The sequence below is a fragment of the Anthonomus grandis genome, chromosome 4 (assembly GCF_022605725.1).
Source record: "Anthonomus grandis grandis chromosome 4, icAntGran1.3, whole genome shotgun sequence".
Lineage (NCBI taxonomy): Eukaryota > Metazoa > Arthropoda > Insecta > Coleoptera > Curculionidae > Anthonomus > Anthonomus grandis.
Genome location: NC_065549.1, coordinates 27,917,861 through 27,943,211, shown reverse-complemented (window position 1 = coordinate 27,943,211; position 25,351 = coordinate 27,917,861). Strand labels below are relative to the sequence as shown.

General features: G+C 30.6%; 1 protein-coding gene and 1 long non-coding RNA gene across 3 annotated transcripts in view; one reads left to right on the top strand and one right to left on the bottom strand.

Moving 5' to 3' along the window:
• LOC126735450 (uncharacterized) overlaps positions 1 to 25,351 on the bottom strand; it is a 224,282-nt gene that overhangs the window by 166,204 nt on the left and 32,727 nt on the right. The window lies entirely within an intron of this gene.
• Positions 1 to 25,351, top strand: part of LOC126735443 (probable ATP-dependent DNA helicase HFM1) — a 48,938-nt gene that overhangs the window by 11,171 nt on the left and 12,416 nt on the right. For both annotated transcript variants that reach the window (XM_050439429.1, XM_050439427.1), the window contains exons 8-14: positions 4,164 to 4,392; positions 4,458 to 4,600; positions 4,675 to 4,859; positions 5,169 to 5,266; positions 6,769 to 6,986; positions 10,845 to 11,068; positions 15,471 to 15,571. In XM_050439429.1, coding sequence (XP_050295386.1) covers positions 4,164 to 4,392; positions 4,458 to 4,600; positions 4,675 to 4,859; positions 5,169 to 5,266; positions 6,769 to 6,986; positions 10,845 to 11,068; positions 15,471 to 15,571 — 1,198 coding nt within the window. The remainder of the gene's footprint in view (positions 1 to 4,163; positions 4,393 to 4,457; positions 4,601 to 4,674; positions 4,860 to 5,168; positions 5,267 to 6,768; positions 6,987 to 10,844; positions 11,069 to 15,470; positions 15,572 to 25,351) is intronic.

Below are 25,351 nucleotides of genomic sequence, written 5' to 3'. Positions count from 1 at the left end.
TGTACTAACAGTTATCTAAAAGAAATTTTCTTAGGAGCCTTTTGAACCGGTTTAGATTATCACAGTTTTTTATTATCACAGGTAATTTGTTAAATTCAGATAATCCCTTATATAAAACCGATTTTTGCATTTGGGTCGAATTGCACCGTTCCAATAAAATAAAATCTGTACGATTTCTCGTATGATAACTATGAATATCACTAAATACCTTCAATCCATTACACAAATAGTTAGGTAACAAATTATGTTTAAGTTTAAAAACAAACAGATACACATTAAATAAAACCCTTTGCTTCACAGACAACATATTCAAAACATTCAACATACATTTAATTGGCGTACACCAACTACATTTTAAAATTTGTCTCATAGCTCTATTTTGTATTTTCTCCATTTGGTTTATTTTATACTGAGGTAGATTAAATAACAAAGTCGAACAGAATTGTAAGTGTGGGAGAGCAATAATATTATAGAGTTGTAGTTTTGTATGCATGCTTAAGTTTTTACCTATTCGAGTTATAAAACCGACTTTTTTTGAAAATTTTCGCATTACATAGTCAGCATGAGCTTGAAAGTTTAGATTGCAGTCCAACATTATGCCTAAATATTTAATTTTCCCATCGTAAGTAATATTTTCCCCATTTACAGCTATGTGCATACTTTGGATTTCCGCTTCACTAAGCTTTGATTTCTTTCTAAATATGCAAAATTTGGATTTATCAGCATTTAAACATAGCTTATTTACACACAGCCAATCAAAAATACGCTCCAAATCATCATTCAAATCTTTCTGCATTTGTTGTAAGTTTTTACCTATAATATAAAGCATTGTGTCGTCAGCAAAAAGAATAATTTTACACTTAAGTGTTACTCTAACCATATCATTAATATAGATTAAAAATAACAGCGGACCCAAAACCGTTCCTTGTGGTACACCATATTTAACATTTACAGACTCCGACAAACAATTTTTATAAGACACACGTTGAGATCTTTTATTCAAGTATGACTTAAACCACTCTAAAACAGTATTCTTGATTCCTATATGCTCTAATTTGTTTATTAAAATACTCCTATCTACTGTTTCAAAAGCCCTCTTAAAATCAAGAAAAACGGCTAAGACATAGTTATCACAGTCGACGGCCCTAAGAAAATCATCACACATACCAACAACAACAGACTCGCAAGAATGGTTCTCTCTAAAACCTGATTGGTTAGGAATAATTATTTTATTTGAATCACAGAAGTTTAGCAACTGTTCTTTAACAACAACTTCTAAAACCTTCTCATATATTGGCACCGTATTTATTGGACGAAACTCATTATATAATTTCGTGTTATTTACGTTAGGAACAGGAATGATAGTTGTTAGTTTCCAAGATTCTGGAAAAACACCATTGCTAAGTGATGTGTTAATAACATCTAAAAGACGATTACCAACTGCATATACTACGTCACAAAGGACTTGCTTAGAGATGCCACACTCACCCCCACCCACATTTTTTAGGTTTTTTATAATTTCCTTCATTCTAACCATTGTTAATTTTTCAAAATTACTAAATATTCCACTATGCACTGTGGGTCCAATATAAAAGGGTACAGCATTTTTTTTTAACAAATATTAAATTACTTACCAAAATCCTTTTTTGAGACAAAAATAAATAAATAAAAACAAAACAAAAATTTAATAAGCTTTTATTTATTAATTAGAAAATTAACAAAAATATTAAATAAAGGTGATGATATAGGTAGGTTTCACGTAAATATAAAGAGTAAATTAAATAATTAAAGATTTAATATCTATATACGGTACTATAGTTTTTTAGAGTGAATAATTTTTTGCAAAAAGTAGCTCGAAATGTGATTTTTGACAATACGGGTTTGTGAAACCAGCCAATATCTCAAAAACTGTGTAGGGTAGTAAGATCTGTGAAGTACACTTTTTTTGGACAAAAATATTGAAAAATAGATACCTTTAACTGAAATTAATATAAAACTAAAATTGCAAAATTTAAAAGGTTTTGAATAAGGGTGTAACAACACTATAAAATATAGAAAATAGGCCACATTTTAATTTGCAATACAGGCAAACACTTAATTACTAATTCTTAAAACTAGTTAATAAGGAAAAAAAACAAATATTTTGTTTAACAGTATGAAGGGTCTCGCGATTATACAGGATGTCCAAAATAAGGATGAGCAGTAAATGGTTTAATTAGGCGAAAGTTGCGCAATATAAATGCAATGATTGAATAAATGCAATCTAAAAATTGCCAAAATGCCAAATACTTCCTAATATTCAGAAGAAAGGTGAAATTTGGCAAAATGGTTTTTTTATTTTTTTCTGGCGTTATTTGAAAATATAAAATAAAATCATTTATACATTGTTGTAAACACTTTCTCTCATTTAAATGAGAGAATTCTTAGTTCACTTTTCGGGATGGGCATTGGAATATTGTATTTTTTTCTGATATTATAATGTTTTAAGGAGCCATTATTTTGAAGATACAATTTATATTTTTTGTATATTAGGCAAGCAGACTCGACAATAAACAAGCAACACAAGGAAAGTATCTTTAAATAGGGGTCTGCATGTTCTGTGGAGATTTATGACACATATATTTAATGGCTCGTTTTTTAAAAACAAACATCGAGTCAAACAGCCGTTTACTAATGCAACTCCAAAATGTTATTTCATACTGTAGGTATTTTTGTATGAAAGTAAGTTCCAACTTTCGACAAAAAAAAATAGATCGTTTTTGCAGATATCAATCTCAGTTCATTTAAAACCACTCTAACAGCATAACATCGGCTAGCCAGTTTTTGCCTCCTGACATATCTCCATAAAACTTAGGTTTATGATCGATAACAATTCCAAGAAATCTGTTAAAATTATTCACTTCCAATTCTTTGTTGTGAATCATGAACTGCTCTGAACATAAAAACTTAACAATTTAGTCTTATCTATGTTTAAAGATAACAAATTAGCATCAAACCACTGTTTAATCATTAATAAATCTTTAGAAATTGTTCTTGTTAATGTGCTTTTATTATTGTCTGCCCATAAGATAGTGGTGTCATCTGCAAAAATAGTGAAGAATCCTCTTATCTGGAGAGACGCCAGGTCATTTATATACAATAGAAATAAAATAGGACCGAGAAACGAACCCTGCTTACTACACAAAGTTCAGACAAACTGCCATTTGGCCAAACAAACTTTTTTCTGTCTAACAAAACAAAATTTTAACCATTCTAGAGCAACTCCCCTAAACCCATATCAAAGCAGCAAAGTGACCTTCTTTAAGCTTAAATATAATCTCTCCAAGAATGAAAACATTACTCGACATTCATTTAATATGTTATTTTTTTTTAATTAGGAAAGCCACCATTCGTACTATAACCAGTTTCTCAATAACTTTAAAGGCTTTTTAGGCTTAATTTTTATCTTTTTCATGAATGAATTTCATCATGAAAACAATTATTGAAAATACTTAAAACACTAAAGACCATAAACATAATATATTGATTTAAAATTTTCTTAAAGTAAAAAAAAGAAAAAGAGAAAATGGCTCTTATAGACATGAAGAGACAATATCTTTTTTAAGAGTTCGGATTGATTTTTGTAGATAAAATAGATAATTTTCTGTGAGGTTTATAATTAGATTTTTTTAAAGATTTTTAGAAGATTTTGAGATTCCCATTTTAGGTTGTTATAAATCAAAGTCTTAATTAATATACGCACACTGATTAATTTTGCCTAAAGGAGCCATCGTCTCACAAACTAAACACATTTACATATATCTATCTATTTGTGATAACGATATCCAAGAAAATTTTTTAACAACTACCAAATTGCAATACGGCAAACACGAACCTGCGCAAAAACTCTCCCACACGACTCAGGGATGATCGGCCGATTACTAATGAGAAGTGACGGACGAAATTATTTTCGCGCATACTGGAGAGAATCGCCATCTATTTTTCACGCATATTTGCGGTCACGCTTTAGCCCATAAGGTTGCGTATCTTCCCAAATATTCAATCAACGGTTTGACGATGGTCTAGTAAAACAAGGTTGTGGAATTCAAATGCTTCACTGGATTTATTAATTTATTTTAAAACTATTATTTGTGTGTTTATATATATCTTTTTTTATCATTTAGGCAAAATACGATAAAATGTTAGAATGTTCTCAGCCCGTTGAATCGAATCTTCATAAACATTTAACAGAACATCTGAATGCAGAAGTTGTTCTAAAAACAATAACTGATCTAGATGTTGCAATGCGATGGCTGTCATCTACATATCTTTATGTAAGAGCCCGAAAATGTCCAGAAAAATACAAATTTCCTGCTGGCTTGAGCAAAGAGAAAGTGGATAAGAAATTACTTGGTAAGAAAATATAATTTGAGTATTCCTCATAGGTCAAATACTAATATAAGTTAATATTCTTACAGATATATGTCAAATCGATTTAAACAAGCTAGTAAGAGGTGGTATGATCAAAATGACAGATTCTATTGAAATATCCCCTACGTTAGTTGGAGAAATTATGGCGAAGTACTATATTGCTTTTGATACAATGAAGCTCTTTACAGAAGTAAATAAATGAAAATATTTATTTAATTTTAAACCTTTTAACAATTTTATGATGTAACTGAAGTTGTCTTTTAGATTACCGGAGTAGAAGTACTTAAACAACTTTTAGCAATTTTCTCGAAGTGTAAAGAATTTTCTGAAATCTATCTCAGAAATAACGATAAGAGAATTTTAAATATTTTAAATAAAAATAAGCACAAGCAATCCAATCGGTTTCCGCTGAATGGTAGAATAAAAACGGTTGATATGAAAATAAACGTGTAAGTTTGATTAATCGAGTAATAGAATAAGAATCAAATAAGTATACACAAACAACCAAGAGTATGTATTTTGACATAAAAACCCAAATAATGAAGTAAACCTTGTTAATCTGTTTTTAATAATAATAATAAATACTTAAACACATGTCTATTACAATTATCTGTTCAAAGAAAGCTTAGCCTTCTTAGGCTCCTTGATTAAATTATCTTAATATTTCCGGTGTATTTTATGTTTATAAATACATATGAAAACATATAATATTTATTCTTTAATATCTTTTGTAACACTTACTTTTATTTTTATTTTAGAATAATCCAAGCTGTTCTAGGCAATTTGGACATTTCCGATCAGTCTATTATATGTGACTCTACAAAAATTATGCGAAACTGCCAGCGGATAGCCAAATGTATGGATAGAAATTTTAACTAATAAAATGAATTCACAAAACTTTAATCATTAACTTTATTTCATTCTCGACACTTGTTCCGTTTACGATTTTAGCATCTAGAAGAGTTTCAATCTTCTCCGGAAAATGCATCAGCGCCAACTTCGCTAGCGAAACACGTGTCGAGAATGAAATAAAGAGTTTTGGTTACTGGTAAAACTGTTTTGTGATTTCAGTTTCACACTAACGGTCCAACCATAGGACTAATAACAAAACGCCAAAAAACATTTAAATTATAGATATATCAAGAATATCGGCTATTTTTCAATATTTTTTTTATGACGGTTTCGTGGACAAGGAACCCAATTTTTATATTTTTAATGCGACTTTATTCGTCAGAAATTACATTCTAAATACTTTTTTTTACCTGCAACTTTACCAACTTACCTTTTTGCTTATTTTTTTTTAATATCCATTTAGGGTGTCATAACACAATACCAAAAACCAAACAATCGAAATTCATAAAAAAAAGTTCATATGAAAAATTATTTGAGAAATCTTTTTTGTTTTACAATTTTTGATATTCTTTATAAGTTCTGTTAAATTAATTGGTTAATTTAATGAAAAATAGAAGACAGTAAGACTTAAGGAGATTTTAAACTCAAGGCATCATTTATTTTATAGTTTTGTTCTAATTTGGTTATTTGTTGTTTTCTTAAAATATAGTAACATCATTGTATTTTATGTATTTTCCTAGTAGTTTTTTTAAGAGATAATTAGAACAATTCTTTAACAGAAAAACGTGTCTTTGAACCATACGTGTGTGTCTCTAATACATAATTTTTTAATAATATGTTAAAATTATATCACTATTTTTGTTTTAACTCAAATAATATTAAAATTAATTTACCCTTTGTAAAGTAAATTATTTTAAGTAAGAGATGAGCGAACGCGATACGTAGAAATTTAATCTTCATCTAGTGTTCTGATTTTGTCCCCTATTATCTGCAATTTTTCTGCAATGTTGAAATAAGGGAAGGGTAAAATAAAACCCGTAGTAAATATGCAACACAGACCAAAAATTTCTTTAGAATTTAAATTCAAAGAATAAAAAAAAGTAAAGCAGAAAAATTACAAAAAACAAAAACAGCCCTGAATTACAAAATAAATATAAAAAATATCTGAAAGCTACATGTGATAGTTTAATATGATTTTGAATTAAACTTCTTATGATATAAATTTGAAATCGGAACTCGAAGAGCTAAACAGCTATGATACACTAAATTGGATAAATAAAAAAAAAATAAATTTGACGCAATTTTTCTTTAGTTAACTTGTAAGATATTATATTTAGAAAAAATCCGGTAAATTATGTTTTAACTTCGCGGGAAAGTAAGCAATTAATTATTATTATTAATTTTTTTTTTAAATCTGGAAGTTGTGAAGACGAACTATCCATTTTTGAAAAACAACCGTTGTAGATAATGCATATATCTTTAGTGAATTTTTTAAATTATTTCCAGGTTTAATTGAATACCTAGAAAGTAGAGACAAAGTATACAATGCACTATTAAATGCTATAATATTGGCCAAATGTTTCAAAGTTAAACTGTGGGAGTCCTCACCCTATGTGTCAAAACAGTTATCAGGCGTGGGACATGTGATGTCCACATTGCTTGCCAAGGCTGGAAAAGTGACATTTAAGGATATTGCAGATAGTAATCCCCGGCACATTGAAATGGTATAATTAAAATGTTTAAATATTGACAGTTAAACTGAATACATGAAACCTAGTTTTTAAATGACTGATATTTTATATTTGTTATGCGGCGGTAGGTTAACAGTAATATGTATGTTTTAAATGGCATGGCAAGTCATTTATTATGTATAAGAAATATAACTCGATGATGCGGATATATCTGACAACACCATAGTACACATGATTTAGAAAGGTTTAATTTTTTTGTTATAAATAAGAATCTGCTTAGTGCATTTTGAGATTTGCTGTTAACTATATTCTTTCACTTCATCTGAAAAATTGCAGTGCGATGTTGCAGTCGCCTGTTTTTTGAAATAAATCTGGTATCATGCTGATGTAAAAATTGACTAAATAACGCTGCAAGCTATAAGGGTTTTCTCTATGTAAAAAAATATAAAAATGGTTTCTAAGTTTTCTAAAGATTATTTTCATTGTTTAAATTCAGTTGGCGGAGTAAGTATGGAAGGAGTGGAATAGTATAAGAATAATTATACCTCCAACTGAAAAAGTATATTATGGAATTTTATTATTCAATAAAATTATATACATTTATAAATGTATAATTGTCGTATATACCGGGTGGTGCGTCGCCGAGCGGAACATAGGAAATCCCATGTAAATTTTAAGGGGGTGAATTATTGGCTTCCCTGTACATTTTACAGAAAAAATGTAACATGACTTTTTGAAGAGACCAATCTGGCAAACCCTCGTGCAAAGTTTCAAAAAATGTTAAAAGGCGAATCTTGAATTATTCAATTAAATGTAATTGCAAAATTACAAAATTTTCGGTTCAGGTAAAACCAGACTCCAGCAAACAATTTGTTATAAGGCTTTATCAAATCTGACGTACAGCCGAATACAAGAAATTTTTTTTTTTAGTTTTATCAATCTCACAACCATACATTCAAAGTAAGACACAATAACATTACTTTTTTATCTAAACTTTTATTTAATATAACGATGAAGTTAAACCAATAACAATTATTATTATCGATTATTAAAAAAAAAAAAAATTATTATACTTAGAATTTAATTAAACCAATAGAAATCTGAAATATTTTCAATTTATTTTCCCATCAAGCTTATCTGGTCCATTTCAACCATTAAACCTATTGTTAGTAAATTCGAGTCCAAAGACATGGCAATAAATAATTGTAAATGTTTAACTCAGAAGATCGAAAATAGATCCGAAAAAAGAGAGAACAGAACTCTTAATATTTTACTAAGTGTGGAAAAATAAAATAAAATAAAAAAAAAGAAGAGATTTTCAAATTTTACACTTTTATAAATGAAACTTTTTAAATGCCCCACAAAAAGAAGTCGTTCGGTGAAAGATCAGATGACTTGGCTGGCCAAAGTATCCGGTACCGTGGACCAATAATATTGCCGTTAAAAGCATTTTCCAAGCACTCTCTAACCATACGGGCATTATGGGCCGGGCAATCATTCATTTGGTACCAGATCATTTGATCTTTCTGAACAATTTCTTCCAAGGCGGGTCTAATTTGATTTTGAAAGTCCAAATACGTTTCAGCTGTTAGGTTATAGTCCATAAAAAAGGGTCCAATGATATGGTGTCCGATAATTCCCACGAATACATTTGTTTTTTGGGGATATTGTGTCCGAGTATGAACAAAGTGATGTTCATTTTCTTGGCTCCAATACCGGCAATTCTGAACATTTGGTTCATTGTTGAGGGTAAATATACATTCATCGGTAAAACAAATATATCTTAAAAAATTCCTATCATTATTTGCTCTTTCCATCATTTCAAAACAAAATGCCATTCTTCGCTCTTCATCTCCTTCCTGCAGCTCTTGATGTTCGAAATTATACGAATAGTATTTGTGTTTTTTTAAAGTGCGCAATACCGTTGCATGATGTTTATTTACCTCTTGCCCAAAAACCCTCGTACTTACCATCTTGTTTTCCTCCACACTCAGTAGAATATTAAGATCTCTGTTCTCTCTTTCTTCGGCTCTATTTTCGATATCCTGAGTTGAACATTTACAATTATTTATTACGGTATTTGGACTGGAACTTATTGACAATACATTTAGTAGTTGAAATGGACGGAATGGGCTTGGTGGGGAAATAAACTGAAAACATTTCAGATACTGCTCTAAAACTGTTTCCCGCATAATGCCTCTTAATTATGGCTATTTTTTCGTCGATTGAATAATTCATACTTGTTTTCAAATATCGACTGTCACTGATTTATTGACACTTTTCCTCACGTCAGTGACAATATTCATTTTACTGGTGTCCATTTGGTTTTACCTGAAACGAAAATTTGCTAATTTTCAATTACATTTAATTGAATAATTCAATATTCGCTTATTAAAATGGAACTTTTGGAACTTTGCACAAGGATTTTTTCTATAAAATGTACAGGGAAGCCAATGATTGACCCCCTTAAAATTTGCATGGATTTTCCTATGTTCCGCTCAGCGACGCACCACTCGGTATACCATAGCATAAGCCTAAAATTAACGGATTTCGACATAACTTAAAAAATTGATCAATGATGAGATACAAACATTAAAAATAATAAATTATTTAGAATATATTTTTTCGGCCACTCGTATTTTAACTCATTTGGGCCTTTTGGTTGGAGGGATGTATGCAGGATTTTGTGAATTAGGAACTAAAATAGTAACTTTGAAATACCTTAATGATCTTGATGCAGTGTTAAAAATACGGTTAATGAAAGCCAATGATCAAATCAAATGTTAATCTGTAATCCCACGGTTAAGCGCATATAATTATACAGGGTTTTACAAAATTCGGTGCAAATACTTTAAGAGCGTATTGTTGGAGTCAAAATAAAACTTTTTTTTCCTATAAACATGTCTTAAAAAGCTTTTTTCATTTTCCGTCACAAACGTGATGTAAATTCAATATTAGGGGGAATTAAGGATTCAGGGGTGCTTACCTTCTGATGGATCCTATCCTATGTTTTTGATAATGGATTTAAAACTCTAGCAACAATATCTAGTTAGCTTTTTTTAATTCACCGTTTTTGAGAAAATCGCTGGTTAACGAAAGGGGAGCATTATGAAACTTGATTAAATTATCAAATAGAAAAAACGAAGTTGGCCGTAACTGCTTTCATTTTTGTCAAATCAAACTAATGTAATAAAAGATAATTTTAGATTTTTTTCTGGCTAACTTCAAAGGTGTTCTAGATTTTCCAATTTCTTATCGGAGACATGAGATATGGGTCATAATGAATAATATATTTTCTCTAAGCAATTTGCGCGGGCTGTAACTCTGAGAGAGTGCATTTTAGGACGCATGTTTATAGGAAAAAAAGTCTTATTTTGACGTCAACAATACGCTCTAAAAATATTTGCACCGAATTCTGTATAATAATTATAAACTTATTTATAATCTGTTCAATAAGTAGCCCGCTAACCAAGAGTTTTGGCCCGTTACTTATTTACCATTGATTTTATTTTTTTTTTTAATAACATTCCGTTTTTGATATTCCAAGTTTTGTTAAGAATTTACTGAAACTGTAAACTATTTGAAAGCTATTAGATCTACATAATATGTTTTGACAAACGCAAAAATACCAACATTAAGTATTAGTGGAAACCATCTTTAACCGTATGGTCTGTGATACAAAGAATATTTAGAATTTTTCGTCGAATTATGAACTGTATTTCCTTTAAGGCTTGCCTGAGCATAAAAGCCTTAAAATTAAATAGATATATATTTAATTTTTCTCTCAAAAAACAGGCAATTTCAACATCTCAACATCAACCTGCACTGAAACGCTCTAATTTTTGTATATTTAAGTTATGTTTTACAATAATTTGTATATTTTGTTTTCAGATTATTAACAGAAAACCTCCTTTTGGTAATACTTTGGTGGAAGAAGCTAAACATATTCCAGAATATACCCTGAAATTGGCAAAGCATAACAACTCTGTGAAATTAAATATAGCTTTGCAAAACTCTAGTATTTTAGAGGAAAAATGTACCGTTGATTTAAATTCGTTTATGGTCCTGCTGGTGGGAGACAGTGAAAATAATATTTTGTTATATGAAAAATATTCGTAAGCATCTTACATACTTCTTATGAAAATGTACATAGATAGGCATGCTAATAATAAGTATATGCTCTTCTTAAATTTTACACGACTATTCACAACACGTTAATTTAAATATACAGGAGGAAGTTTAGTTTTTCACTTAATAAAGCTGTGAGTAGCCTCATCTTCATATGTCAAATGGCTACCTTATTTGCTATCGCCTATATACATCTTTTTTAAGGAGCATACAATCTATTGCCCAACGGTGTCAAAAGTTTTTAAGTTAATACACAAAAAAATCTTATTTTTGAGCATGGTATATGCAAAATCATTTTCCGAGAGGTATTTTTTCCGGCGTTTTTTTTTATTATATTATTATTTTTTTACACCTTTTTCTCATTTGGCGTCCTTCGTTATCTGAGAAATTAATCTAAACTCATGCCTTATTCTAGTTTTTAACTCCTCAATTTTTGCGTGCTTGGACACATAAACTTTAGATTTCAAAAGAAATTACAATTAGAAACAAATCTAAAAGAGTCAGATTTTTGCCAATCCACCTGCCCGGAAATATAGTATTCAGATAGTTTCGAACAGGACATGCAAAATGGGGAGGCGCACCACCTTGTTGAAACCAGATGTTCCTATTTCAGGAAAGACCGCAGCTAGATTTGCAACTAGTTCTTCTTGTAAAAACTAAATATCTTTCTTGATTTAGATTTTCTTCAAAGAAAATTGGGTCTAAAACTTGCTGGTCTTCAATTCCTGCCCAAATTCACAACTTACTTTCTCTGGGTGTTGAGTGTGGCCTTGCCTTTTAATTTTAATGTGTTTTGAGTGTAATGAATTTTATTGTGCTCAATAACGGTAATTTTGTCGACTTACTTCTCCGTTCAGCATAAACGATGACTCATCAAAAAAGAGAATATTTTCTGTTTTAACAATATTATTGTATAGTAGTTCTATAAATTCTTCGCAATACTCGATTCTTCTATCTGCATCCTCTTCATTGAGTTACTAGAGAATTATTAGTTTAAAAGGATAAAATTTTCGTGCCTTCAAAACCCTTCTTACTGAACAAAGGTAAGCTAAGTCACGGTCTCATCAAATCCATATAATTTGTTCAAAGCTACACGTGTTTCGCTCCATCACGCCTAAAAAAATACCCTTCTTACTGAAGACTGACTCACTTCCAATTCGCGCGCTAATTGTCTAGTGGAAATTTATTTTCTTGAATGGATAATAATACATTAATTTTGGGATTTCATTGAGCGCAGATTTATAAGAAATAGTATTTCTTTTAACGTCGCTATTTTCCCGAAACTGATTTTCAACTTTGCTTACAGTACTTTGCGATATCGGTGGTAAATCAAAATATATGCTTCTAAATAAGTTCATAACCTCCATTTGGAGTCTTGTTCGATCTCCGTATCCAATCATCATTAAGATTTTCAATCTTGGGCTTTTCTTTAAGTACCTTTAAAAAAAAAAAAGTACGTAAACCTGATTACTTGACTTGATATTATAGTAACAGATTTTATACTTAAGGCAAGTCTTTTAACGGTGTTAAAATTTACTACTTTTAATGTTTGAACGAATAAAACCATATTCAAGTTACAGACTCACACTGTATAATTTATTTAATATAGGAATAAAACACAAATATCTTAAATCAAGAAAAGTAATTAACCCGTGACAATACTAAAGTATATTTTAAATATTTGTGTTTATAAGTACATATAAAACCATAAATTTTCGTTTTTTTTTGTTAAATTGGTTCATCCAAAGCTTCCTAAACCTAATAGAAAAAAAACTAAAAATTGTTGGGTCATTAATTGCTCAATCACTCAAAATTCAATTCTTCTATCAAAACAGTCGTCCTCGCGTTTTTGATAAATTTCAATTTTGTAGGGAAAAAAATATTTTTTTTTAAACATACAGTGCTTTCATTTCAAAACGAACCACCCTTAATAACTTTAAAAAAATACTAAATAAAAACGTTAATTTAGATATACAGGGAGACGTTTAATTTTATATTTGACAAAGTTCTGTCAATGACCTCCTCACCTCTAACCTGACAGATTAACGTGCCTTTTTAAATTTTTTTTTTTAAGAAGTTATTAAGGGTGGTTCTGAAATAAAAGCACTGTATACAGAACCAGTAAAAATATTAGTTAACTTTGCGACGTTTAGTATGGACAAATCTATTGCAAACTGCCCCAGGACCTCAATTTGGCCTGCTTCATCTACAACCCTTTCCTCAGTACATCTTTTATTACAAACGAACCCCGTTCCATCGGGGTAAAACTCTGTGCCATTAGTATAATCCCATCAATTCTGAATTGAATAATTTGAAAGGCACACAGGTGCTAAAAATATTAAAAAACAGTTTTGCAACCAGCAGTCAGAGAAATACCATTTTCGAGATTAAATTCATAACACTTTTAATATAAAATTAATTTTAAAATAAATTTATATCATCGTGTGAAAGAAATAATTTGGAAAGATCAGTGAAAAAAATTGTATAGTTTTGCCGCATTTCACTAATTTCAAACATACACTGTAGAAAATTTCTCGTTATGACAGCAAGAAAATTATTAACCACAAATAAAATCTCTAATAAAATAGGCGCCAGCAAAAGTACTTTGCTACGACTAAAAAACTGTCTTTAAGTTAGTTTTTAGTGCCAACATACATAACAACTTAAATATCAACTTTTTAGTTTTTAGAAAATATGTATTTAATAATTAAAATGTCAAAATTTACCGTTAAAGTATTTCCTATAGGTTAAAAAGTATATAGTAATTTTCAGAAGATTTTTCTTTTAAAAATATGGTTTTTATGTAAAAATAATAATTTTTTTGCTACCTTACAAAAAATTTCTCTTAGTATGTGTATGTATAATATATATCAAGTTTTTTCTTGTTTTCTAGGATGATTGGACATTATGATTAAGAAATAGATAGACCTCTGGCGGCAAAACTCAAACGCCAACAATTATTTTTTCACTTTTCTTTCCGAATTATTTCATTCACAATAAAATTTAATGAATTAAATCTCAGAAATGGTACACCTCTGGCAGTGGGAAAACTGTTTTTTTAAATATTTTTACACATTTTTATACATGTGCGCTTTTCGAATTATTGAATTTAGAATAGAAAGTACAGAGTTTCAAGTTTTCGTCTTGATACTTCTCGTTAAAGGCCCTGGCGCGTCTACGAGATCCCTCATCTTCAGCTCCGCAGAGAAAAATGATTTCTAGTCTAATAGTTATTTTCTCGCAAATAACGATGCACATTTTTGATAAAAATAATTATTTCAACTCAATTGTTTATTGCCACAGATTTTTACTTGAAGAGAAGTGATTTACTTCCACTTGCATTATTTTTTTTTCACTTTAAAATTTCCCATTTTTTTTAACTTTCCATTTACCATATCAAAGTGAGGTTAACTGGGGTGATAAGGTGATCAACAGAAGTTTATAAAATGCAAAAATAAGCTTTCTCTGTATAGCTAAATTAACGTGTTTTTCTTTTTAAGAAAGGTATTAACGGTGGTTCGGTTTAAAATGAAAGCACTGTGTATATTTCTGTGTTTATGAAAATGTAATTGAAAATTCACTATGAGATCCCTATTTTCAGGCGGAAATTTCAAATGCATTTATTGTTATTTTGATTTCCTAAGAAATTCATGTAGAAATTGATCTTGAGTCTCACTTGAATTATTGTGCGTGATTACTTTAATATTAAATTTATTACGCTGGGCACATTAATCCCACATTATTAAGTACTAAGGGAATTAATATTTGAAATGATATCCAAGAGAACATTGTAAATAACTTCAATAATATGTACGTTTATAGAAAATCTGCTTATGGCATACTGTCACAAAAGAACCTTTAGTCTATTTCGAACTTTGGATTTTATATGTTCTACGACTGCGAGCAACATCCATCAAATACTTCCGAGTTTTAGAAGCAAAAACGAAATTGGGTTCGCCCATGTTTTTTTAAGTAACCTAAAATATTTGCTAATCTGCCAGTTCCTCACTGGCAATATAATTTTTGTAAATAGCAATAATTTAGAAATTTATAATTTGATAAAACAACCTCTAGGCCGTACTCATTTATTGAATTTAATGCAAAAAGCCGGTCACCGGTAGGTAGGTAGGATAACAATAGTACACAATAAAGTAATACACCACCTAGGTGGTGCGTAGATGATAACCTCTGCACGGTTACTAGATTTTAACAAACAAAAACCGGTGACTTCTGCTATACCGGGTGGTGTGTCGCCGAGCGGAACATAGCAAAACCCATGTAAATTTTAAGGGGGTCAATTATTGGCTTCACAATACACTTACGTGACACTTTCTTTCAATAAAGCAGAAGACAATTGTATAACAAAACATTTTGTTTTGCGTATTTTAGGCACTTATACATACTAGAAATGTTGGAAGTGGAAAAAACAGTAATTTTAGAGGGAAATAAAATAGATTGGATTAAAGCAAATTTAATCAGCGAGAATTGGGGTGAGTATTTTTTTAAAGTATAATGTAATTGTTGTGTTGCGTTTTATTCAAACTGCCTATTTTGATATTCCAATGGCAGTTTGAAAAAAAAAGCCATATAACTTAATTCAAGTAGCTTTAATATGCGTTGACACAAATATACTAAATAATACCGAGTGATAATACAACCTACTTGATTTCCAACCAGCGGATTTGTGTAAGAAAATTATGAATTGAATATAAAAATTTAAGCTAAATTTAAGCTAGCAATAATCTTTTAATTTAATTTTCCTATTTATATTTATTCCTGAAGAACAAGCCCGGTAAAATTAGCAAAACTCTGTGCATTTTTTCCAGTTATTAAAAGAAAAATATCATTTACTTGTATATTATCAATCGAAAACAATTTTTTTCTTAGGTAAAACAATCTCGTATGCACTTTTAATCTTACGCTAACAATTACTATTTATACAAAATTGTACTTTTAGTCTGTTACCTTTGGAAAGAATATGGACATGTTATTTATCCTATTTTATTACGATCTCGGATCTACCACTATGGGACGAATTGTTACGTATGAGTCTACGTTTTATATGTTCATACTGTGACCGTACTATGTATTCAGTCGCCAGAGTCTTGGAACAATATCGTAAATCGATGTCAGTAGAGTTTTTTGAAAAGCAAATTCAAAGAGCTCGGCTGATGTTACAGCCAGGTTGGACATACATCGCGTACCGCAATAAAATTACGTGAACATGAAAGTCAAAGACATCCCCGACCCTTGGCAGGTCATTTCCTAAGGGTTGAATTTAAACGAAAGTTCCTACATGGCGTACGGATATGAGACTGGGGAATTGTTATTGACACTTTTTTAACAAGAAATGGCATGTACTTGCCAGTGATAAACGAAACCAATGGAAAAGTCGCCAGGGTTGTATCAGCCACTCCGTCGAGCGTGCTTCTTCTAGATAAAAACCACTTGACGTAGTTTTTTATTTGAAATTTCGTTTTTCTTCTAACTTCTAACTATTATACATTTTCCTATGTTTTTTCTGAACTAGAGTCATTAAAAAGGAAATGAATAGAAGTTGAGGATATATGTTGACATTGAAGACAATCGATAAATACAGACATCATTTTATTTTTCGACGAAACTCAAATATGTTGTTTGTTAGTACGAATAATGAGACATGTATTTTTGAGTTTGGCTCGGAAAAAATTTTTGGGAAAAATTTTTCGATTTATAGGCCTGATTTTGGTCGTTTTTAAAGTAAAAATCGATTTTCCAGTCAATTTCAAAGTTTTTTTTAACTCACAACTTTATTAAGAATCCATGAATTCAAACCATTCTTCAAAGAATAGCATGTTATTGCGTGCGAAGTGCGAAAAACTGACACACATTTTTAAATAGGCCGATTTTTATTTTTTTACTAATCAGTAGGTAATGCATTTATATTTAAGAAAAATTAAAGAGATGGAAATTTTTTCAAAGCCTCCTTGGTGGTGGTGGAATAACTTGAACCATGATTTTTTCTTAACTTTTGAGTCAACCTGTGTAATTGCTTGTATACCATGCTTTGTATACCACTCGATGGTATACAAAGTGCTTACACCCTATATGAAAGAGGTTTCTTTTGATTTATCCCTAAAATTTTCTGTATTACAGCTTTTAGAAACCTTACAAATTTACAACTTCTCATGATTCCTCCGAGAAATGTTCTCAGAAGCCGTTGTAATGTGGTGACACCATTAGCTTCTAAAAATTCCACTTCCGACCATTCAGGAATATTATACTGTCCATAATTTTCAACAAAATTTCTTCTAGCAGGACGATTAACTTCTTTTAGACGTCTACATACCGTCTGCTTACTTACTGCAATATCACGAATTTGACAAAGATCTTAATGAACGTTTACCGCAGTATTCGACCGATTCAGTAAAATCCGCAATCTCAAGAAGCGATCATCTCTTTGAGAAGTTTTTCGGGGGCGACCAGAACCGACCTGCCGAGCCGTGCTACCTGTTTGTTCGTACTTGGCACTTGCGGATTGCGCTGCGAGCAGTTGCTTCTTGAACCCCCACTGCACGAGCGGTGTAACGATAACTATGCCCATTATTTACCAAAGCAACCAATCTTGCTACTTGTTCAGGATTTTATTAATTTTTGGTCAACCCCTAATTAATGACACAACAATAAATGGTCAAATATGTAGGCATGCAACAAATTTGTTTCTATTGCAACGGTAATTGTTGTTTTTAAAGCCAATGTGATCCTACTAGAGTACAACACAATCAATTTTGTTCGTACTTTGACTCTTCAGTGAATTAAATTTATGGGATAGGTGTAAGATTTTAAGGAAAATTTTAGAGATAAATTAAGGAATAAAGAAACAAAAAGCTCATAAAAGAAGCCTCTCTCATATAGGGTGTAAGCACTTATTATTACTCAATGAACACAACGAAACCCAGTTTTTAAAAGTTATCTTCAAAGAGCTCTAGTTCCCTGAGGAAGCATTTCCGGACCCATGTTCATATGAACTTTTCTTTTTTTTTGACGTTTTCTATCTACCCTAGAAGTTTGTAACATGATCAACGGAACACTCTGTATATGTTATAGCTCTCATCATACCTAATATACAGGGTGTTCCGTTGATCATGTTACAAACTTCTAGGGCAGATAGAAAACGTCAAAAGAAAAACAAAAGTTCATATAAACATGGGTCCGGAAAAGCTTCCTCAGGGAGCTAGAGCTTTTTGAAAATAACCTTTAAAAACTAGTTTTTTTTTAATAGCTCCGGAACTACTTTAGCTACCGCAACCAATTTTGGGAGGTAAATTATTGTTGTTAGTACGTTTATTCTTTTGAACATACTAAATAAAAAAAATATTTACCAGGGGCTTCAGAATCAGGGGGGTATTTGGTAAATTTAGGCCCATTTCTTTAAGACTTTAATTTCTGCCCGTTTGGCCATTAGATTATGATGTTCCTATGCTTTTTACATAAAAAAGGTGCTCTTAGTAAAGGTCGGTAGATGGTAAATATCACCGTTTTTGTGAAAATTGACGAAAAGCAAGTTATGAGATACAAAAATGAATTACCTATTATTATTAGTAAACAATTAAAAAAAAAAAAAGGCGTAAATAAAAAATAAATGTTCAAAAAAAGTTAAGGTAGCCACTTTATTAAATTGGTACTCAAATTAATTAACTGCCACTTTAATTACCTTGAGGCATAAAATGTTTAAATGATTTTAAGTGTAATAAAAAACCAACAACAATTTTAGAAACGTAAACAAATTTTGTTAAAGATTGGTATTACAAAAATAAACGTAAAATATTAATTGCTCAAAATGCCGGCCGCCACGATCGATACAATTATTGTATCTACGCACCATATTAAGGTTGACGTGGTTAAAAATATCAGGCGTGGTTTGGATTACTTCAGCAGCTGCGGAAATTCTGGCCACCAGGTCTTCTTCTGGCTCGACTGGAGTTTTATATACGAGACTTTTCATATGCCCCCAAAGAAAAAAATCTAAGGGTGTCAAATCTGGTGAGCGCGCTGGCCAGGTGACAGGGCCTCCGCGGCCAATCCAGCGCCTTCCAAAGTTTTCATTTATAAACTCGCGGACAATAAGTGAAAAATGAGCTGGCGCTCCATCGTGTTGTAGCCATAACTTCTGTCGTATATTTAGGGGCAGATCATCTAATAGTTCTGGCAGTACATTTCTAAAAAATTTAAATAAATATTTCCCGTTAAACGAGGAGGCAACATAATTGGACCAATTAAGCGTTCTCCAACAATGCCGGCCCACATATTGACCGAAAACTTATGTTGATAGCTCCTAAAATCAATACCATAAGGGTTTTGCTCACTCCATACATGACTATTCTCAGAATTAAAAATGCCTTCTTTTGTAAATAAAGCCTCGTCAGTAAAAAGGACATATTTTGGAAATTGAGGTTTTTCTGTACACCGGTCAAGAAACCACTTGCAAAAATTCACGTGAGGCATAAAATCATTGGGCCCTAATGATTGCACCTTTTGCAGGTGGTAGGGCCGAAGAAGCTGTTCATTAACAACGTTCCATGCCCTAACATGATTTACATGCATCGCATCAGCTACTGCTCGAGTACTTACTGATGGGTTATCTTCAAATCGCTGAAGCACTTCTTCCTCAAAATCCGGGATTCGGATGTTCCTTTGCGCGCCATTATCTTGGCGTTTTATTTTAACGGAGCCAGTCTCCCTGAGCCGTTGATTAACCCTTTCAAAAAGTGTGTGAGCTGGGATTCGCCTTTCGGGAAACCGCTCTTCATATAGTCGAGAAGCAGCTATACCATTACATCGAACTTCCCCATAAATTAAAAGCATATCGGCGTATTCAGCAAAAGTGTAATCTTCCATTACTTAAACGTAATAAAAAGGGAATTAATATCATGTAAAAAATACTGATAGTGACAAATTTAAAAAATACTGACAGTGGCAATGAATTAGCATTATTATTATTATTAAAATAATTAATTCAGGTGCTGTATCTTAGTTTGGTTTTAGTAAATTTCCACAAAAACGGTGATATTTACCGACTTTTACTAAGAGCGCCTTTTTTATGTAAAAAGCATAGGAACATCATAATCTAATGCCCAAACGGGCAGAAATTAAAGTCTTAAAGAAATGGGCCTAAATTTACCAAATACCCCCCTGATTCTGAAGCCCCTGGTAAATATTTTTTTTATTTAGTATGTTCAAAAGAATAAACGTACTAACAACAATAATTTACCTCCCAAAATTGGTTGCGGTAGCTAAAGTAGTTCCGGAGCTATTAAAAAAAAACTAGTTTTTAAAGGTTATTTTCAAAGAGCTCTAGCTCCCTGAGGAAGCTTTTCCGGGCCCATGTTTATATGAACTTTTGTTTTTCTTTTGACGTTTTCTATCTGCCCTAGAAGTTTGTAACATGATCAACGGAACACCCTGTATAAAATTGTCATTTAAGCAGTCGAAAACGAATATAACAAATTTACACTTCTTTTTATTTTAAACATATTTTTTTCAATCTTCAAGGGCCTATTCAACTTGCTAGTATCCGCTTTTCAGGTCTAACGTGGAAAAGATTTTCGATCCAGCCAGGCTGTCCAAAGTGTCATCAATAAAGACTGTCTTTCTGGTTATGTTATTAAGCTGTCGGCTAGGGCGTAGCTAGTTTTTATAACAAAGAACAATACATGTCATATATTTATGTATCTTATCGGTTTTCTGGTCTATTTTGCAGAACCAACTTATTTTCCTTCTTTTGGTACCTATTTTTATTTAATTTATCAAATTTTGTATTTATCAAGTGTAAAAAATATGATACGTTGGTATATTTCATACAGAGTAATGAAAATTCTGAAGAAGTTTCGGAACTATATCTTCCAAAGGTAAGGGGCTATAATGGCTATGACAATCTCTAACATTATAAGTTTGGGCTTGTTAGAAAACCAGGAAGAAAGAAAGCATTTCTGGAGATCGTTTAAAAGTAAATTTAATTTTTTGAGATAGATGTTTGGGGACATATATGGATGCAAAACCTTCATCAAAAACTGACTCTCACAGGATCTTGAAGAAATATAAGTATCAACCATACAAATTTCATATACTGCAACTATATGAAACTGTTTTACCTTTAATGCTTTTTTGTGTGTGTCTTGGAAGTGAAGTGCAGGATCTTGTCACATTACCAGGAACTGACATACAAAAAATCATCATTTAATGTTTGAGACAGCACAAGAACGCTTTGGTGTTGAAGTGTTATGTTTTAATTTGGTAGATAAATAGTTTATAGGATTTTTGAAATAGGTCTTACAGCATATAGATCACTAGAAATTATTGAGCAAGTTATTCCAGAACTGCTCGAAAATATTCCATTCTTTATAAGACTATTTAAAGAATTACAAAGATGTGTTAATTTTGCATTAGAGAAAATGGACCTTTCAAAATAAGTTTTTTCTTTATTTTAATAAATTATTTTATGTATATTTGTTATATTGTTATTTTATGCTTCAAAACTGTTGTTAGAAACTTACTGTTATATTAGTACTTAAGTATTAATATTAAAAAAATGCTTTGTGAAGCATTGGTTTTGTCACCTTTCAATTTCTGCGACACTATCTATGGTCCTTGTCTTGACTGCTCAGATGCCTATCGGATACAAAAACTTCAGTCATTTGTGCCTAAGACTTGTATTTGGCGTAAGGAGAGGGGAGCATATTTCTCATAAGCTAAAGGATGCGGGCTGGTTAAATATGTTCAATCGACGAGTATTACATCTTATTTGTTATTTTTATAAATTACTTAAGTGGAAGTCTCCATCAGATTTGCATAGAAAGATTAGATTCCGAACGGATGTACATAACCTGAATATTAGAAGAAAAAATTTGCTTACTATTCCGACGCACAATAAGGAATTATTTAAAAAGTCATTTTCATACTTGATTGCGCACTATATAAATAGGTTTAAAATAAATTATTTTACATTGACAGAAAAAACTTTTAAAGTTAACATAAAGCTGCTTCTCCTTGGTTAATTATCTGTATTAGTGAATTTTTTTTAACGTTTTTGTGGATAATATTGTTCATGATTTTGTTCCTGAAAGGCTTTAAACGTTGCCATAAATCGCTATATTTCCTCATCTTCCCTTCCCCTCATATTTTCTTTTATATCCTGAGCCTCTTCCCATGCTCTCGTTAGGTTTGTTCTTTCTTTTTTCAGTAGAATATTTATTATTAAATTTTTAATTTATTGTCTTCTTAAAATTTTTTTTTTTGGTCTCAACAGAATTCAGGGAGCCTTTTGGGTAAGGGATATCTCTGTAAATCTGCATATTATAGCCTGTTGGTCACCTTGCATTATTAGCTTTTTTATTTAGTTACAAATTCTTCGATTTTTTTTTGTTATTGGTAAATGATGAAATACTCAATATTTAGTGAATTTTGTGATATTTGAAATTTTGTAAAAGTTAATACACTTACCTATTAGTATTCTTTCTGCATAATTGCTGTAATTTCTTGGTGACTAATAATCGTCTTATTATTATTATTATAAATAAAAAAAACGCTTTAAATATCTTGAAAATGCCTCTATAAAAGATACGTATTTGCAAGTACGTACATCCAACTCTTAGTTAGTAATATGTAACTAATTTGTTATTTATTATTAATTAAAATTATTATTTATATCCGTATTTTTGACAAAAAGTGCATTACTATATATTTTTGAAACTATTAATATACCAACATTTTCAAAAATGCCCTGCCAATTAAAACCTAAAAGGGTTATGAAAATTCTGTTAACGGCATCTTTAGCTTTACAAAATAGTAGCACACTGTTACAAAAACCGCATCCCGCTAACGTTAAAAATAACGGATATAGCGCGAAAAAGTAAACAGGAAACTCTGTATGTACATACAGAGTTTGGACGACCTAATGGAAAAGCATGGACATATTGTGTTACGTTTGCCTCCATATACCACCCAGAGCTTAATCCGATAGAAAAAATTTGGGCAACTGTTACGAAATGGGTAGCAAACAGAAATTCCACATTTAAATTGGCGGATGTCGAAACTTTGACAAGGCAGAAATTTGCGGAAATTTCGAATGATGAGTGGATAAATATTTGCAACCATATAGACAACATAGAAAAACAATATTTCAAAAGTCATCACCTTTTTGATGAAGCATTGGATTCTTTAAAATTTACAGTAAATACAGGCTCATCTGATGAAGAGATCGAATGGTCTTCATCGGATTATTCTGATTTAGGTTGTAATACACTATCTGATAGTGAATAAAAATATATAATATGTAAAATAATGAAATAAAACTTTAAGCTGAAAAAAATGCGAATAAAGAATAATTTTCAGCTACCTATTTGAAGTCCTGTTTTAAAAATAATTAGCGAACTGCATTCTCCTGTAAGTAAAACTATTTTTTATTAGATTTTTTATGGGCACATCACAATGCTAAAAAATATAATTTTAATTTATCTACATTTTTTTAAACGAATCTCGGAGCAATTAAATTCAAATATATGCATTCTTAGTTGGTATTTCAACTAAATCAAACGCACTTATAATATCGCTAGCTATACCTACTAGAAATCTAGGGCTATTTAAACTCTAGTACAAATAAATATTAATAATTTCAACAAGTGTGCCGCCTCCACTGTCTTCAGACTTCGACATAGTCATCTGACCCGATCGATAAAATAACGAGATGCGCGGATTTTGCCGCCTGTTGATGTCACCGGTTCTTTATAAACTTTTCTAACTATATAAAGAAGAGCTATGTCAGCGAGTTTAGTTGTTTTGAAAAGTTAGATGAAAGTGAAATTAGAAGAGTGACAAATATGTATCCCCCAGAAAACGATTTTATAAAAAATGTTTAAGGTGTAATGGCAGTCATTTCGAAAATTTCCCAGAATAATTTTTTTTTTTGTTACTTTTGCGTATAGCTAACAAATAAGATTTTTTTATCCATTGGTTGTAAATTTAGAATGTTCTTTGATTTCAGTAAAATAAGTATTTACTTCTAAAACGTGGCTACTTTGGTCTGGGAATTTTAATTGTGTATTAAAATAGAATATAATATAGAGGATTTCATTTAACTGAAAAACTGGACTTTTTACCATTTTATTAAATAAAGAATTTTAATTTAATTTTCAATGACCCTGTATATTGCTCATTAAATTAGGCTATGGGAAGTTAATCAGCATGGTCTCTTAAAGTGATGTTTGAAATTTGATCTTTTTAGAAACTTAAACGGCTAAGAAATATATAATATATCAAATTTTATATATTTCTTAGTAAAATTTCTAAGACTTATTAGACTTAATAGATTACACCAAAATATAAAGGCTAAAAAAGAAAAAGAATAAGTTGAAAGTTTAAAGAATAGAAAAAAAATAAGAATTTAAATTGAACTAAATACCATATCTGGCAGAACACTGAATATATGAACTTCACTAAATATTAAGTTAATTTTTAAAATATAATATGGTTTCGCAAACATTTCAAAAATGCATTATTTAGTTAAATAAAATAAAATACTGAAAACCTTCGCTACATTATGCATGACTTCAATGGCACCATTGTTATTAAGTTCACAATTTTATTAAAAGAAAATAAAAGACGTACAGGCCTTTACAAGACTACTAAATAACTATATTAGTCCTATATCAAATAAAAAAACATCGAATAAAATACACACTAGTAAAATGCTTTATATTCATAAAAATAATTATTTCTGTTAAAGAAATTGTTTATATTTAAATTAAAATTATTTGACCTGGTCATCATTATATTGTTTAAAATGCATCATTTGAATAAAATATAATATGGGCCGGAAAACCTGAAACTGAAAATAACGTTAAAACGCTACGTTAAAAACGAAGTAGTTAAATAATCCGTAAAGGACGCCACGTCGCGGTCGTTAAAAATGCACTTGGTTTAGGATATTGGTTTAGGACTTGTCGTTTTTTTTGCGAATGTAATTTTTTATCAATTATTTTTTGTACCAACTTACAGAAAAAGGTTTGCTGGATGCCTAAAACTACTTTAAAATATTAGTGTAAAATCTATTCTGATATTTCAAATTGCCTTGAAGTATGCCAATATTTAATTGAAAAACTAAATATATATATTTCTTAATTTTGATTGTATATAACAAAACTATTCATACAGATTATTTTTCAAACAATTTCATAGATATCTCTTATTATTCTTAAGCTATCAAAAACACTATATGCTTTAGAATTAGGTTTTCT